The following is a 15613-nucleotide window of genomic DNA, read 5'->3' as shown; positions in this document are numbered from 1 at the left end:
ATGGTTTTTAAAAATTTATTATTTTAGAGAGAGAGGAAAGGAGAGAAAAACATCAATATGAGAAATAAACCTCAATTGGTTGCCTCCCATACGTGCCCTGACTAGGGATCGAACCTGCAACCTAAGTATGTGCTCTGACCAGGAATCAAACTGGCAACCGTTTGGTTTACAGGATGACACTCCAACCAACCGAGCCACCTTGCCAGGGCTGACCTTATCTCTTTGTAATTGATCAAACTAGATAAGTATCCATTTATTACATTGTAAATCATCTATTTTCTGATTGATTATAAGGAAATCTTTTATAACTGTGAATAAATGATACCTGGTTGATATCAGCCTGATGAATCTTCTAACAGTAATTTTGCTTCTTCTCCAGACTCAAGGGGTAATGTCCCTGCCTAGAGTAATTACAGTAACAAAGTGATCAGAATAGTTAAGGGGTGGTACCTGGTTTATTGATAGGAATTACATGTATTTTTCAAGCAAATCTGGTTGTTGGAAAGTACAAATACCTGGCTTGTGGAAAATTCAAAATAGGTTTCAGTGCTTCTGTTACATATGACATTTAAGTCTGTAAATATCACACCACAGTCAGAGAACTAATATGGGTGGCCCTCGCCTTATTGAGGAGAGAGTTACTAAGCATGAAATGCCAACCGCTATTTCCCAAAAAGAATGTTTAAATAGTTTCAGACAACAGGACACAGACAGAATGCCAGGATTTGTAGGACATCTTTGTCCAGTGATCTATAGCTAAGTTCAGAGCCCTGAAAAGGCATTAAACATAAATTCTGCAGAGGCAAAGATCTCTTTTGGGCCTATTATGTTAATGGAATATTCTAAGTCAACTTAAAAATATAGTTCTTATTCTTTCACACAATGATTTGCATTCTTAAAAGGACATATAGTTGGGAGCTTTCTTCTAGTATTAACAAATTTTCCATTAGTAATATAGTGGTGGCCCGGTGCACGGATTTGTGCACATTGAAAGAAAATTAATTAGAAGGTGGCCGGTGGGGCAGGACTGGGTGAGATGGGTTGGACACACCCTGCAGCCAACCTCCCGTGGTCCCTACCTGGCCAGTGCACCTGGGGCAGTGCCGCAGCTCAAAGGGTGTCTACGGTCACTGCAGCTCGGCAGTAAACCATATTCGGGGCCAACAGTGCCCCAGCAGCAACATAACCCATGGCCAAAGGTAGAATTCCTCACAGGGCCCTGCGAGGAATCCTCTCTGGTTCCGGGGTATGTCACCTGAGAACCACCGCTGCCAAGTCACTGAAGCTCGGCAGCTCCTGCATTGAGTGTCTGCCCCCAGGTGGTCAGTGCACATAATACCTACCGGGCTGGTCAGTCACTTAGCCTTTTATATACATAGATTTTCAGAGTAAGTTGAATGGCTGGGCTTTTAAAATTATTTTTAGTAACTGATAAACTTTAAGCTTAAAAAAGAAAACTATAGTTATCCCATGAAACTTCCACTCAGATATTTGGTATTAAAATTTTGTTCCTTCATACACATTTTTCATCATGTTTTATATCAAGCATGTCAAACTCACCATGCATGGGCCACATGCAGCCCACAACGAATATTTCTGTGGCCCAGCCAATATAACGGTATGTAAGAAACGTTTTAATAAAAATTTTGTAACTTAATTTTTACAATATCCTGCTATACATAATTATTAATAGTGAACTACAACATTTGCTAATGACTGATTACTATAGTCGTGTTGAATTCATTTCCCTTATGCATCTTACGCGCAGGCGCACCATTTCTCTCCAATAATACCAGCAGCGAATATTTTAGCAGCCGATTGCCACGTCATTAGTCTTGTGCTGACTCGTTTGGTGTGCGCAACAGGAAATATTTCACTTTCGGAGAACAAGAAAAATAGGTTTATTTTCATTACGCTTATTAATTTGTGCAGTTATTCAGTGTCTGGTAAGTTAATGTTCAAGAAAAAAATATTAGTTTTTATTAAAATGTCCTATTATTTTATGTTAATGATTACTCATTTATTTCAGCCTTTTGTATTCTGCATGTCTCTATCGAAATAAACCTACGTTTCTATGAAAACTGAAGCTTTTGTTCTTTTGCGGCCCACATAAATTAAACCTTGTTTACTTGGCCCGTGTTAGCTTTTGAGTTTGGCATGCTTGTTTTATATCATTAAATATTCATTTAATATTTTAATGACTGCATATGTTCTATTGCCTGGTCATTGATATTTAACTTTTTATTTTTAGACATTTCTATCATTGCCAGTTTTGCATATATGCACATATTCTCACCCACATTTCTGATTATTTTCTTAGGATAAATTCCCCAAAGTAACATTGCTAGAAAAGGAATAAGCACATTTTAAAGATTTCTTTTTTAATTCATGTTGCTATATATTGCCAGCAATGTATGAAAAAGCCCATTTCCCAGGAACTTCACTAACTCTGCCAGTCTCTTTTAATGTGGCCAACTCTTTCTAAAATAGTCAAATGTGAGTTATATTTGGATGTGCTTTAATGCTGTTAGGCCTTAGTCACATCTCAGGATGTCATGTGGTTAGTTTCTTAGCAATTTCGCTCCCAATTTCTTTCTGAACTTCAAACAACAGTAGCGAATAAAAGATACATCCCTTTCCATTAAGGTGCAAAATCATTCTTTCCAGCATTTGTACATATTGATACAAATATATAATTTTTCTTTTGGATTTATACTATGCAGATGTCATGAGGTTGTGAGGTATTTTTTGGAGGTGGGGAGGTTGTTCCTGAAGGAGTCTGAAAAAATATACATATTATTTTTTCACCGTCTTCAGATTTGTTTTTCTCTTACCAAGTGAATGGGGAGGAGGGGAAACCTAGAATTTACATAAATGGTGTTTGTGGAATTATACCTATTGCTATCTATGTAAATTAGAGCACAGCAAAAAATAAAAGGGACTTCATAATATGATTTTATTTATTATATTATAATCAATGCATGTCTGAAGAATGGTACTAAATCCTAGGCATAAAAATAGAAGATGAAACAATCCTTATTCTCAGTTGATTTATTCACTAGTTGAGGAATGATGATACATCTATAAAAAGGTAACCCCTAATGCCCACTAGCATATCCTAAGTGACCATGGAGTCATCTAGTAAATGGCCCTAAGAGTCCAGAAAATTGATGACTAAAGATTGGGATCCTTATCTTAAGAGTATTTGGTCCCCATTTTGAATGAGGAATAGAACTTTAAGAAGAAAAAGGAGGATATTCCCAGTGAAAGTTACAGTGCTCACAGTTGTGAGAATTCACATGGCATTTTCAGAGTAAAAATATCATCCCAGTGAGCCAGAGCAGTTTATGCAGTATTACAGGAGTAGAAAAATCTGAAGTGTTCAGCTGGCCTTGAGTATTTACATGGGCCTGAAAGAGACACAGTGGAAGTAGCAAACCATTCAATGTTTTATGACAAATAAACTTACAAATAAATGAAGAAATTTTATAAGATATTACTATGAAAAACTTTTGTACCAGCAAGAGATAATTATTGCCTAGACTAGACAGTTGCAGAAGAAACGAAAATCAGGCATGATGAATAGAATAGAATAGAATAGAATAGAATAGAATAGAATAGAATAGAATAGAATAGAATAGAAAAGTCAACAGAACTTAGCAACTAATTAGATATCAAGATAAAAGGTCATTAGCAACTCCACAAACTTTTATTCATCTGTGCAAACACTAGAATTAATGAATGAATGAGCCGGCCTTCAACCATGTGCATAATATAAAACCTCATAGGAAAGGACATGATCAACTCTACAGGTATACAAAGTGGCTATTGACTACAGAGCTTTGACTACAATGATGAATAGAATTTCGCCAGATGGAAAGGAGGAAAAAATTTAATGAGTAGGGCATACAGAGGGGAAGTATCTCACAGTTTTAGACCTACATGATTGGGAAAAGATGATAACACAGACTACAAATGAAAAGCCTGGAAGTAGAGATGTTCGAGGTGGAAAGACAATTCATTCAGTTTGGATATTCTTCAAACAAATATGTAGAGCATGCCCACCAATCTGTAAGCATTGGGGACATATCAATGAACAAATCAGGCAAAAAAAATCTGATTTCATGGAGTTTACACCTTAGTATTTGGAAATAAATACATAATTAGAGGTATAGTAGTCATCAAAGAGTTTTGTTTTTGCTACTTTTCATTTTTTGTTGTTATTCATATCAATAAGATAACATAGGCACACAAGAAAGCCTGGGTGACTTGTATCTGACTTAAGTCATCACTTAAGGCAACAAAATGTACCAAGCAACTATTCCCTCTAAGGCTTCAAACGTCCTCACACTGACCTTGATGCCCGCAAGCTTCAGACAAATGGTTTAGAAATTGAGAGCAATAAATTAGAGTGAATCGCATTTAGTTAGGAGAAAATGAAGTCTTAGTGTGCTAAAACCAGCTCACCGTCCTCTAGCTTTGCATTTTTATTACACTCTTTCTGCTCTCCAGCTGTTTTTGATGCTACACTGAGATCTTCCGACCTTTGTGGTACTTCTTGAGATGCGTCTGCACTACAGTTCTCACTAGGTCTCATTGCCAGAATGTTCAAAGAAAGATAATTATTGGAACTGTATTTGCAGGTCAGAAACAAGGGTTTTGAGTGAATAGCCTTGCAAGTGAAATTCTTGTTGTGATTAAAATGCTCAGTTTAAATGAAGGAAAAATATGTAACCTGTTTAAACATTACATTTCAAACTATTGTTAAGGAGAGTTGAGAGATACTGAGTAATACCATTTTTTCCTTTACACTGGAGCTGCATAGTATTCATTTCACCCTTCAGTAACCTCATATGCTGAACAAAGACTGGATATTAAAGACTTTAAAGCTTTCTGACCTCCCAGTATTGGGAGCCAATCTTCAAAGTTTTACCTGACAGATTGAAAAAAAATCATTCAAAGTGATTCAGCGGTTTTGTTTATTTGTTTATTCATTTCTCTGTTTTTCAATGAGTTACTATAAATAGCCCTTGGAATTTTAAATTATGCCTATTTTTCCTGAAAATGTATTTATTTACAATTAATTGTTCTAATCAACGCTCAGTTCTTTTTAAACATGTCAAAGCAGTATGTCAAAATCTTGTCAAAGCAAGATGGTGCCAAAACTTATCTCTAGGCACTTCCAGGCGCTTGGAGATAATTGAATCTAACTTCTCTGATGGAATAAGATAATGGCAACCTGAGGAGCCCATTTGAGGATAAATTGTATTTGAAATAGGGTTTCAAATGCTAAATACCTCCATAAATTTAGTTCAATAACACACATTTATTAAGTGTCTAATGAGTGCTAAATCTTACCACAGGCATGTGCAGTCCTAAAATGAATAAGGTACAGTTTCCCTCAAGAACTCCTGTTCTAGTAAGAGTTAGCCTTATTAAATTATTTTTATTTATTATAAAGTACTTTAGATTTCTAATTTTCATTATGATCTGGCCAAACTCATTCAAATGTATTCCATTAGTAATCATATAAACTATCCGGTCTCCAGCTGGTAATACATTATTTAATAAATGCATGGCTAAATTATAAGCAAAGATTTGCATACTATTTTAGAAAAGATGTTAGATGTCCTATTATTATCGCAGAAATGTGTGTATGGCCTTTGTTGCTAGTGGGAGTGGGATTCCTGGGGTACTGCTGAAATAAGCATTCCAGAGGCCCCCACTGGAGAATGAGATGTGGTAGAAAGCTTTATTTTCATGCAATTACATCCCTCGGTTTCTAAAGTCCCATTTCCCTTAATCCAGTCCTAGAAGATGTGCAGCTGGGGATTTGTGGAGAGTGGCTACAGCATTTGGACAGGTTCAAGCCTCGGACTGAGAGGGCACTGTCCTCTCGTGGCAAAGCCACGTGCAAGTCCCAGTTTGGAGGGCAAAGCCCTCCCAGCACAATTATAGCCAAAGGCTATAGTTGTACGCTTGACTTTATAGTCTGAACCTGTGCTCCCAGTTGGCTAAGTGAGGTGGGCTGCGGGAGGTGCGCCAAAACAAAGCAGGTGCATATAACTGAGTAGATTCGAAACCCACAAGAGCATTGTAAACATCTTGACCACGCCCTTACTTTGCCTCATGGAATCTGGCTATAAAATAAAGATTCAGCTTGCAGGCTGTGGCACTGTCTCTCCATCCGAGAGCAGCGTCCCACCTAGCCCCAGCTTTATTCTCTTGTCTGTCTTCTTTAATCCTTCACCACCACCCCCTCAGGTTCACCCTAACCATGGTGAGTGTGCCACATATGGCGCCTGAACAGGGATTCAGCAGCACTAAAAGCAAAGCCAGTGTCAGGAGTTTCCATTCCATGGATGGAGCTGGGTCCCATGTAGCATCAGACTAGTTGTCGTCCACTTGTTCATTGTGTATGGGGACCACATGGTTGTGAGCCATATGGGTGAATGCAGGGGACCCAAGAGAGCACACCCCTGCAACAAGAGTCATGAATGAGAATCTTAGGCAAACCAGGAGAGAGAACTTCTTTGCTTAAGGGTTTAAGTATGTCCTATCTTCCCATGCTTGCAGTGGCCAGGCCTACTCTGGCCAATGACCTATTCCCAAGTCTGACTGACAGGTAAGTATCTTCCCTATGCCACCCAGACTTTTCTGGGCATGCCTATAATATTTGGCCTTCCCTTTGCTCCTTTCCAGTTATTAATAATTAGATTCATTACAATGGTATCACTATCATCCACATTTTATAGACAAGAAACCTGGAAGGGGATCTAACTTAAACTCAAGTTTCCAAAATCTAGTCAAAAGGACTTTCTACTGCAATTGACATGGTATATGGAGTACAGAAAAATAATTATTTGGTACTAATAGTCATCTTAATTGATTGTGGGACCATTATTTTATACACTGAGGATGAAATTTGTTCTCTGTTTCCCTGATATTTTTCATGTATTATTCCATACCATTCACTGCTTAATAAATATATTTCCTTTGTATTAGTTTTCCAGATCAAGAAATTCGTAAAGTGGCAGTTCAACAATTAGACAACCTCCTGAATGACGAACTGCTGGACTATCTCCCACAGCTAGTTCAGGTAAGAACAACAGAGCTGCCAAGCAATTCCAGGATTTTGGCTAACAATTCCCTTTAAATGTTTCTGATGAATCAACAATAGACTACTTGAAGTGCTATTGCAGTTTGGCCAGCCAAAGGGAGAAATTATAGCTCAAATGTCAACATGGGTAACCGCAGACATTCTCTAGCCAAAACTCATACAGTTACAAAAAAGGTATGTAAAAGCCAAAAAGGATTTTTTAAAAGCAACTGCGCTTATTAATTAAACTGGGAAAAAATAAATATGCTTGTGATTAAATCTTTTTTACCTATGTAAATTAAGTTAATAAGTGTTATATAAGTAATAGCCTTTTGCTAGCCTGATCCTCAGAATTTTGTATTTCTTGCCTTTCCCTTAGAGCAGTGGTTCTCAACCTTGGCTGCACATTAGAATCACCTGGGAATCTTTTTAAAATCCTGATTTCTGGGCCTCATCCTCTGGAAATTCTGTTTCTTTGTTACTAATGTTGTGGCCCCACCCATAACAAAGAAACAGAATTTCCGGAGGATGAGGCCCAGAAATCAGGATTTTAAAAATATTCCCAGGTGATTCTAATGTGCAGCCAAGGTTGAGAACCACTGCCTTAGAGTATTCTAAATTGATTATAATTCTTATAAAAGTAGCATTTATAATTTATAATTTAGGGAGTTCCTAAATTTTTCGTACAGGGAATATATTTTAGTGACAGAATCAAATATTACAATGTTGTTGGACTAATTTTAGAAAAAAAACATGAACTTACCTAGAAATATAAGCAATTATACATTTTACAAATGACCCTGTAAATGACTGAATATCTAAACTACAAACAATATTTTTTTCCAACTTGACTATATACTGAGTGCTGAATGGATCTAAAATAGTGGTCTTTATGTTTTTTGCCTTTGTTTGTTTGTTGTTGTTTTTTAAAAACTCAGGTGTTTTTTTATCTTAAAGGCCAGGTTGTAGTTACAAGCTACTTTAAATGCCAGATGCCTTCACTTTTAAACATTTAAGATAGGAAACTCTGAACCTGATGGGGGATGCCTGTATTATTAAGCTGGAAAACCATATTACTTTGCAAAAATAATATGCATTCCTTTGAAGACTACATAGAGAGTTGGTTTTGAAAAAAACTCTACCATATCATTACTTATATTAATCCTTATAGTTTTACTTCCCTAGATTTGCCAGGATACTATAGAGAAAATAAAGATTAATTAAACTTGTAGAAATATCATTCATCTTACAGCTCCTGAGTATAGGCATCATGTTATATCTCACCCAACTGAAAAAAGTAAGTTTTTACAAAAGTTAAGATTAAGCCCATTTGAAAGCCCCAATCTGAATCAACACACTTGGCAACAGGAATATCACTGAGAGCCATACACCTGCAAATCCAAATTCTTCAGACAAGGTGCACATGGAATCCAGCATAGCAAAAGCACAGAGGTACAATTAGGTAAAGTTTTAAGGATTTCCTAATTAAAAGTGAATATTGTAAAATATTTTGAGGTGGCCAAGAAGTGTATAATGTGGCTATAAAATAAATAAAAACTGGAAAGAATTTCAAAAACATTTGTTGTGACCCTACCTGGTTTGACTCAGTGGATAGAGTGTCAGGCTATGGACTGAAGGGTCCTGGGTTTGATTCCACTCAAAGGCATGTACCTCAGTTCCAGGCTCGATCCCTGAGCCTGGTCAGGGCATGTGCAGGAGGCAACCACTTGATGTGTCTCTCCCACATCGATGTTTCTCTCTCTCTCGATGTCTCTCCCCCTCCTTTCTGCTCTCTCTAAAAATCAATGGAAAAATATCCTCAGGTGAAGATTAATAAAAACAATAAACAAATAAAAACATTTGTTGTGGAGTTTGTCCTTAAACTTCCATGCTCTGACCTGATTTTAAAACTTTCCAAGATATAAAGAAAATTGTACCCTATTGATCACTCTCTGAAAGCATGTCATTTCATGTGTTGTCTTGTTAGAAGTACAAAGGCTATATTAAAGCAATAAAAAAAAGATTCTATGATCATAATGAAAATAGAAGGTATGGTTCATAGCTAGAAATCAAATAAGATACAGACCCAGGTAATACAACACACAGGTCATAACCTTCCAGGTAGGTTCATGATAATGTGATATGTATAGGCACCAGAAAAAGTGCCTATATCTTAGACGATGAGGAAGGATTTAGGGGGAAATTGTACCAGTAGACAGAGCAAAGCAGGGAGTTTGGAAACAAAGAAGGCAATTCAAGATCAACAAGTAATTATTGGGTTCAAGAAGAAATAATGGGGAAGCCTAAAGAGAAAGTTGAAAACAGAAACATAGAAATAAATTCCGAGGCATCTTTTCTGCTCATATGCTGATAGGATATGCTCACTATTAGGGCATTAACATAACCCAGTTTTAGCAAGTAAGTTAACGAAGGTCATAGCTACAGTTTAAAACAACATACATTATGGTTGTTAGGCATTCAGACAGCTACCGGAGTTTATGCAAATGTGCTAAAATCATCTTCTGTGAAATCACCCTCACTCCTTAGGAATTCATAAACTTTCTCATCCTTGGGGATAGTGGGCATATCAAGGTGGTTCTTCAGGCATGTGTGTGAATGAATGATGTACAACTTTTTTTCTGCTGTCTGTACTGTGGTACAAAACCTGGCTTAAACTTTGAGTGTGGTGTGTGTGTGTGTGTGTGTGTGTCTGTGTGTGTGTGTGTGAGAGAGAGAGAGAGAGAGAGAGAGAGAGAGAGAGAGAGAGAGAGATAACTTACTGAACAACTAAAGTTAGAAGTCTTGCCTCTCAAGCAGGAAAGAATATTTTTTCTGAAGAGAACCTGGTTTTCATTTCTGCAAAATATTCAGATTCCTGGGACCATACTGGGGCCCAGGCACTGACTGCTCTTGGTGAGACCCCTGCACAGCGCAGATGGAGGTCTGAGTAGGTCTCTAAGGATATCAAGGGCTGCGTCGTGGTCTGTATTTTCCTCCAGGTTGAGTATCCTAGAAAACCTGAGTTGTTCACAGTGGAGAAGAGGGAAAGAATTTGGGAATGTGTGAGTTACGGTGGCAACAATCATCTTTCACACCTATATGTAAAGCTTCAAGGTCTGCAGGTTGATTCTGATATATCAGTTGGTGATTTCAGTTAAGGCTTTGGGCGTGCATTAATTACATCTCCAAAGGGGTAGAAATATCTATTGCCTCATAATGCCATTTCTATATCCAGAGCATTGTTCGTGATATTAGATTTTTGTGCCAGGACTCTCCTCCTAGACATGGTTGAATTCTACCAGCCACGTGCTCTCATTTATTACCTGTCATACTAAAGCATGCATAAGGAAAGGAAACAAGACTGCACACACCTGAACTGTGTGATCTGTGTGTGCGCTGTGATTAGTTATGCACCAGCACATAAAGCTATCAACATGTATTATTACAGTTTTGTTAAAATGTTTATGACATTTTCCCTGCTCTTTTCTCAAGCCTCTTAAGTCCTTCTGTATTCTGCTATCATTGTATCACTGAGACAAACAAGAGTAAAGTGGTTCTCTCTCTCCCTTCAGGCTATCAAGTTTGAATGGAACCTTGAAAGTCCGCTAGTGCAACTCCTATTACACCGCTCATTGCAAAGCATCCAGATTGCCCACCGTCTTTACTGGTAAGACTAGCTAAGATAGGATATGACGCCTTTAGAAGTAGAAGATTCCTTGACCTTGTAATTGATATAAACCTCCAGTTAAAATTCAGCCAAATTTGAATATTTATCAAGGTTATTTGCATTTATGGACATAACTGTCATCTTCAAAATCTTCCTTCTGTACTGTTGCTGATGTTTAAATCCAATATAAATATTAAATTTAAATGATACCTTTCCTATAGCTTTAAATCACAAAGGCGATTTTCAGTCATATCTGCTAATTGGGAGATTTCAATGTAAAATATAGTTATAAAGCTGTGGATGTTTTGGAATAACATGGTTTAAAAGTAATTTCTATACAATATTAGTTATAAACATTGGGATCTAAAGGTCAACATACACTCTTTCTATATACTCTTCTTAGGGCACTACATTTTTCCTCAAGCATACATTTGAAATATTATTGGAGAAACAGACATTTTAGAGATATCAGAATTTCTCCCAACATCACATACTCTTGATCTTATTGAACATGATGTGCTTTGGATGCTATTCTTCTACCCTTTCTTTCATTCCTAAATTTGCACATTCAATTTCATAGCCAAAAAAAAGGATAATGACCTAAGGAAGTTTTAATGACCTAAGGAAGAAATTGGATGTATCTTTTGCCCTTACATATGTATGACAGGCATCGTTTACTGGCTTCAATTGGTAGTGAAAAACTTTACTTAATTAAAACAAAAGGAAGTTAATATCATTTTTAGTAACATTTTTTCTGCTTCAAAAAAGTTACTCATGTTAACATTACTCTTCCCATGAAAATGACTCAACTATTTCATTGCAAAGCAGAGATAGCATGTTTGGTTTGTTATTCATTTTCATTTTAAATGCCCAATATAAAAAGCAGAGCATTTTTCTCTAGTGTGTCAGTATAATGAGGCATTAGATACATTGACCAGCAGTGGATCCCTCACTGAATAGACTCTTGTCAAGCTCTGAATGAACTCTTATTCCCTTCAGTTTTTCAGTCACCTACTATGGTGCTAAGGGAAGTTATGTGAATGCACTTGGTGATGTTCTGCTATCATCTTAAAGCTTGAACTCAATTAAACTTAATGCTTACTTCTCTTAAAACTTTACTCTTCCCTTGTTTTAACCTGTGTTCATTCAAATGAAAGCATATTAAAAAGTAACATGATATCACCTTTCAATGATGATATCATTGAAAATTTAAATCATTGTTAAATCAGATAACAATCTTGATTTAAATATTTTAATGAAAATATAAAAGTATATAAAATGTAATTTTTAAAAGACATTTTTAAAAAATAGAATAAAATATTAAAGACTTATACTAGCTAGCACATTGATTGCTATAATACTAGTGCCACCTTAGTAAGTTCTTTATCTGTTAAAGTGGTGTGAAAAGTTGAGTCATTTGAAAGGTAACAATGAGTGCAAACAAAGTGGTAAATCAATGTCATACTTGCAAGTTCACAGTCAATACAATTATGTCACTGTTTCCAAAGAAACAAGGAAGAAAGTCTTTCTAAGTATAAATCTCACCCTATGAAAAAGAGTAAGACCAATAACAAAGCCCATTTCTCCTCTCACTAGTTTAAGAAGAGAGTAAGATGGAAGGAATAGAAAAAACATAAGTTATAAATTAACTGCTTATTTTTCAATGCTTGGTAAGAATATGGAAAAGGAAAAGGAAAACAAAGGAAGATTTAAAAATAACTACTTCTTTTTAAAACTTAAAGAAAAATTAAGAGTCAAGCAAATATACTAATCATGAAATAAAATTCCTTATATTAAAGCACATCTTCAAGTACATATGCTATGTGCCATATATTTATGGCATCATGTTTAGGGAATATTTGTGTGTAGAAAGTTTAGTTAAAGCTTTAAAGATGAAGCTCAAACCCAGCATGATACACTTTAAAAAATTCTCAATATATCTTTCTTTAATTAAAAAAAAGCAATGCCTTATAGTAATAATTTAAGAAGGTGGAGATCTGTCAGCCATCAGTTTAATAATTTTGTTTCCTATTTGAATGAGCTACCGCTTTCTCAGAGTCAGCATATTTAACACTAAACCCAACATCTTGGATTCATCTTGGCCAGGTCTTGTATTCTTCTCTGGATCTTCCCTGTTTCCCATTATCATGTCCAATTATTCACCAAGATCCATAACTCTATACCTCCTCAATAAGTCTCCCCACATCCAGCACTTCCACTGCCCCTGATCAGAAAGTTGCCTTATTAGATCCTGAATTGTGAATAAATAGGCTTAGACAGAAAACCATCTTAATGCTTAGCATCACTGTGTGTGGTCTTCCTGAAAAAAGAAATTGACTTGGAGTTACTGCACGTCTCCTCCATTAAAAGGGTGAATGTAGGATGACTTGCCCCTATTTTTCATGGAAAGGGAGTTAATAATAAGCTTTGGATTTGTAAGATTTAAGCCCTAAATCCTAGTTGTCAAAAAGGTGGCTTAAAAGGTGGCTATAATTGGGAACTATAACATTTTGGGTTCATATCTAGGAGACCACTCTCCCCATCATATAACAATTAATTATAGAAGCTTAAACTCAAGGCCCCTTTCCATTTTGGATAGGAAACAATTTAACTGATAGTGAGATATTGGGTTTAATAGGGTCCCCATAAAAGCTATCCACATATCCACAGGAACTTGTAAATTCGACTCGATTTAGGAGAAGGATCTTTGAAGATAAAATTAAATTAAATATATTGAGATTATATTAACCTAGATTATCAGGGTGTGTCATAAACCCATTGACAAGTGTTATAAGAAACAGAAGAGAAGACACACACAGAGAATGGGCCATGTGGAGATGGAGGCAATGATTGGGGTGATGCATTGGAAGCCAAGGAATGTCTAGAGCCACCAGTAGCTGAGAAAGGAAAAGAATGCTTTCTCTTCTAGAGCCTTGAGAGGTAACACGCCCTATCTTTTTTTGTTGTTTGCTTGTTTTTGTTAATCCTCACCCGAGGATATTTTCCCTATTGATTTTTAGAGAGAATACAAGGGAGAGTGGAAGTGGAGATACAGAAAGAGAGAAACATCAATATGAGAGACACATCGATAGGTTGCCTCTTGCACATGCCCCAAATGGGATGTGGATAGAGCCTGCAACCTGGGTAAGTGGCCTTGACCAGAATCGAACCCACAACCCTTCAGTCTGCTCTAACGACTGAGAAAAACCAGCTCGGGTGCACACCCTTATCTTGATTTCAGATTCCTGGTCTCCCAAATGGTGAGAATAAATTTCTGTTGCTTAGGCCACCAGTTTGTGGTTATTTAGTGTGGCAGCCACAGGAAATTATAAAATAGGAAGAAAAGAGCTTGATGAAGGTCCCTGACTAGACTGGCTGTGATGTCACATCATGTGGGAAGCTTTCCCTGACCTCCTCCCCAGCCACCCCCTGGGTTGATTACTGCTCCCACATCGTACCTCCGAATGTACTCTATGTGACTCTGTCAGAAGTCATGTCACACCAGCTTAACACTTCTACATCTTTGTCTACTTCCACTCTTAGTCCATAGATTAGCTAATGGTAGTAACCATGTCATACTCTTCAGCATACTAATCCCACCAGGGTCTGAAATTCAGGAGATACTTTATAAAAATTCCTTTAAGGCTCTCAGTATTTCCCCATGCCTGGAATCCCTAGTGCCTTCTCAAAGGCACTGTGGGTGCCTCAGCCAGATCCCCTCTACCTGACTGGTGCACCCATCTCATAGCTTCTATGACTATTGACTACTACTTGACAACCCCTCTTCTCTGAGAATTGTTCTCTGAAAGCATAGTCACCTGGCCTGGGAGGTGAGAAATCCCCAATGTACATTCCAGAGCCTCCCCCAGATTAGATCAAGGCTGGACTCAACTTCCTCCTTGTTAACTCCATCCCCTCCCCTCTAATGCTTACTCTACTCCTTCACATGCTATTTCCTGAAGAGAACTCCTTCAGTAAATCACATGCACCTAAATTTCTCTCTCATAGTCTGTTCTAGGGAACCTGACCTAAGATAAGCAATTATTTATTGAAGAAAAGAATTTAAATATGTGCTTTTAAAAATTGGAGCATCAGTATGCTGTGAAATGTATCATAAATGAAACAACAATATTTCAGTCTTTCATACGCCTAATACTAACTCCAGTTGAATGAGCTCCAAGAGAGTCAAATTAAATCAAAATCTGTACGGTAGGGAACCTTTTATAGCATGGCTCCTTTATAAATTATTTCCTTCGAAGTGTGGAGACAGCTAGAGATAAAGGTCTCATTTGAAAACTATTAAGTGCAGCAATTTTTTTGTTTTATTAACTGATATATCACAAGCACCTAACACAGTACTTGCATTTGGCAAATAGTCAATAAATTACTACTGAGTGCACGAATAGGATTTAGTTACCTGGGCCAAGCTGTGCCCATGCAGACTTATGACAGGAGGGGGCAGGAGAGGGCTGCTTGAGCAGTCAGTCCATCTGGCTTGATGCGAAACCAGAGCACATTCTGGAGATGGGCCCAATAAGGTAGTAGGCACGGAATCTCACCAGTGAAGTGAACATTGGACTGGAAGGGGAATGGGAGCAGAAACCAGGGACTAGCCTGAGTCAGAAGTGAAGGGTTTGAAGAACAAATTGACGCAGCAGTGTCTGCTGGACCAGTTGGGAGAACCATAGAGTGAATTAAGCCAATGGTGTCTCTGCAGGTGCTAGGAGGCCTTTCCAAGGTGGCACCTGGTACACAGGACCGTGTTCTATAAGCCTTTCTATGCTAATCATAAAACTGAGGTGACACAAAATCTTCCCATTTATTTTCTGAACGGTGTATCCTAAACT

The 15613-nt window shown here is 37.3% G+C and overlaps 1 protein-coding gene across 1 annotated transcript in view; it reads left to right on the top strand.

The window, feature by feature from the left end:
- The window catches only part of PIK3C2G (phosphatidylinositol-4-phosphate 3-kinase catalytic subunit type 2 gamma), a 289697-nt gene that overhangs the window by 122362 nt on the left and 151722 nt on the right, over positions 1-15613 (top strand). Inside the window, exons 17-18 of the mRNA XM_036301543.1 lie at positions 7006-7099; positions 10672-10766. Coding sequence (XP_036157436.1) covers positions 7006-7099; positions 10672-10766 — 189 coding nt within the window. The remainder of the gene's footprint in view (positions 1-7005; positions 7100-10671; positions 10767-15613) is intronic.

The sequence above is a fragment of the Myotis myotis genome, unplaced genomic scaffold (genome assembly GCF_014108235.1).
Source record: "Myotis myotis isolate mMyoMyo1 unplaced genomic scaffold, mMyoMyo1.p scaffold_m19_p_3, whole genome shotgun sequence".
Taxonomy (NCBI): Eukaryota; Metazoa; Chordata; class Mammalia; order Chiroptera; family Vespertilionidae; genus Myotis; species Myotis myotis.
The sequence above is the reverse complement of the archived record's forward strand: the minus strand, read 5'-3'. Positions and strand labels throughout refer to the sequence as shown.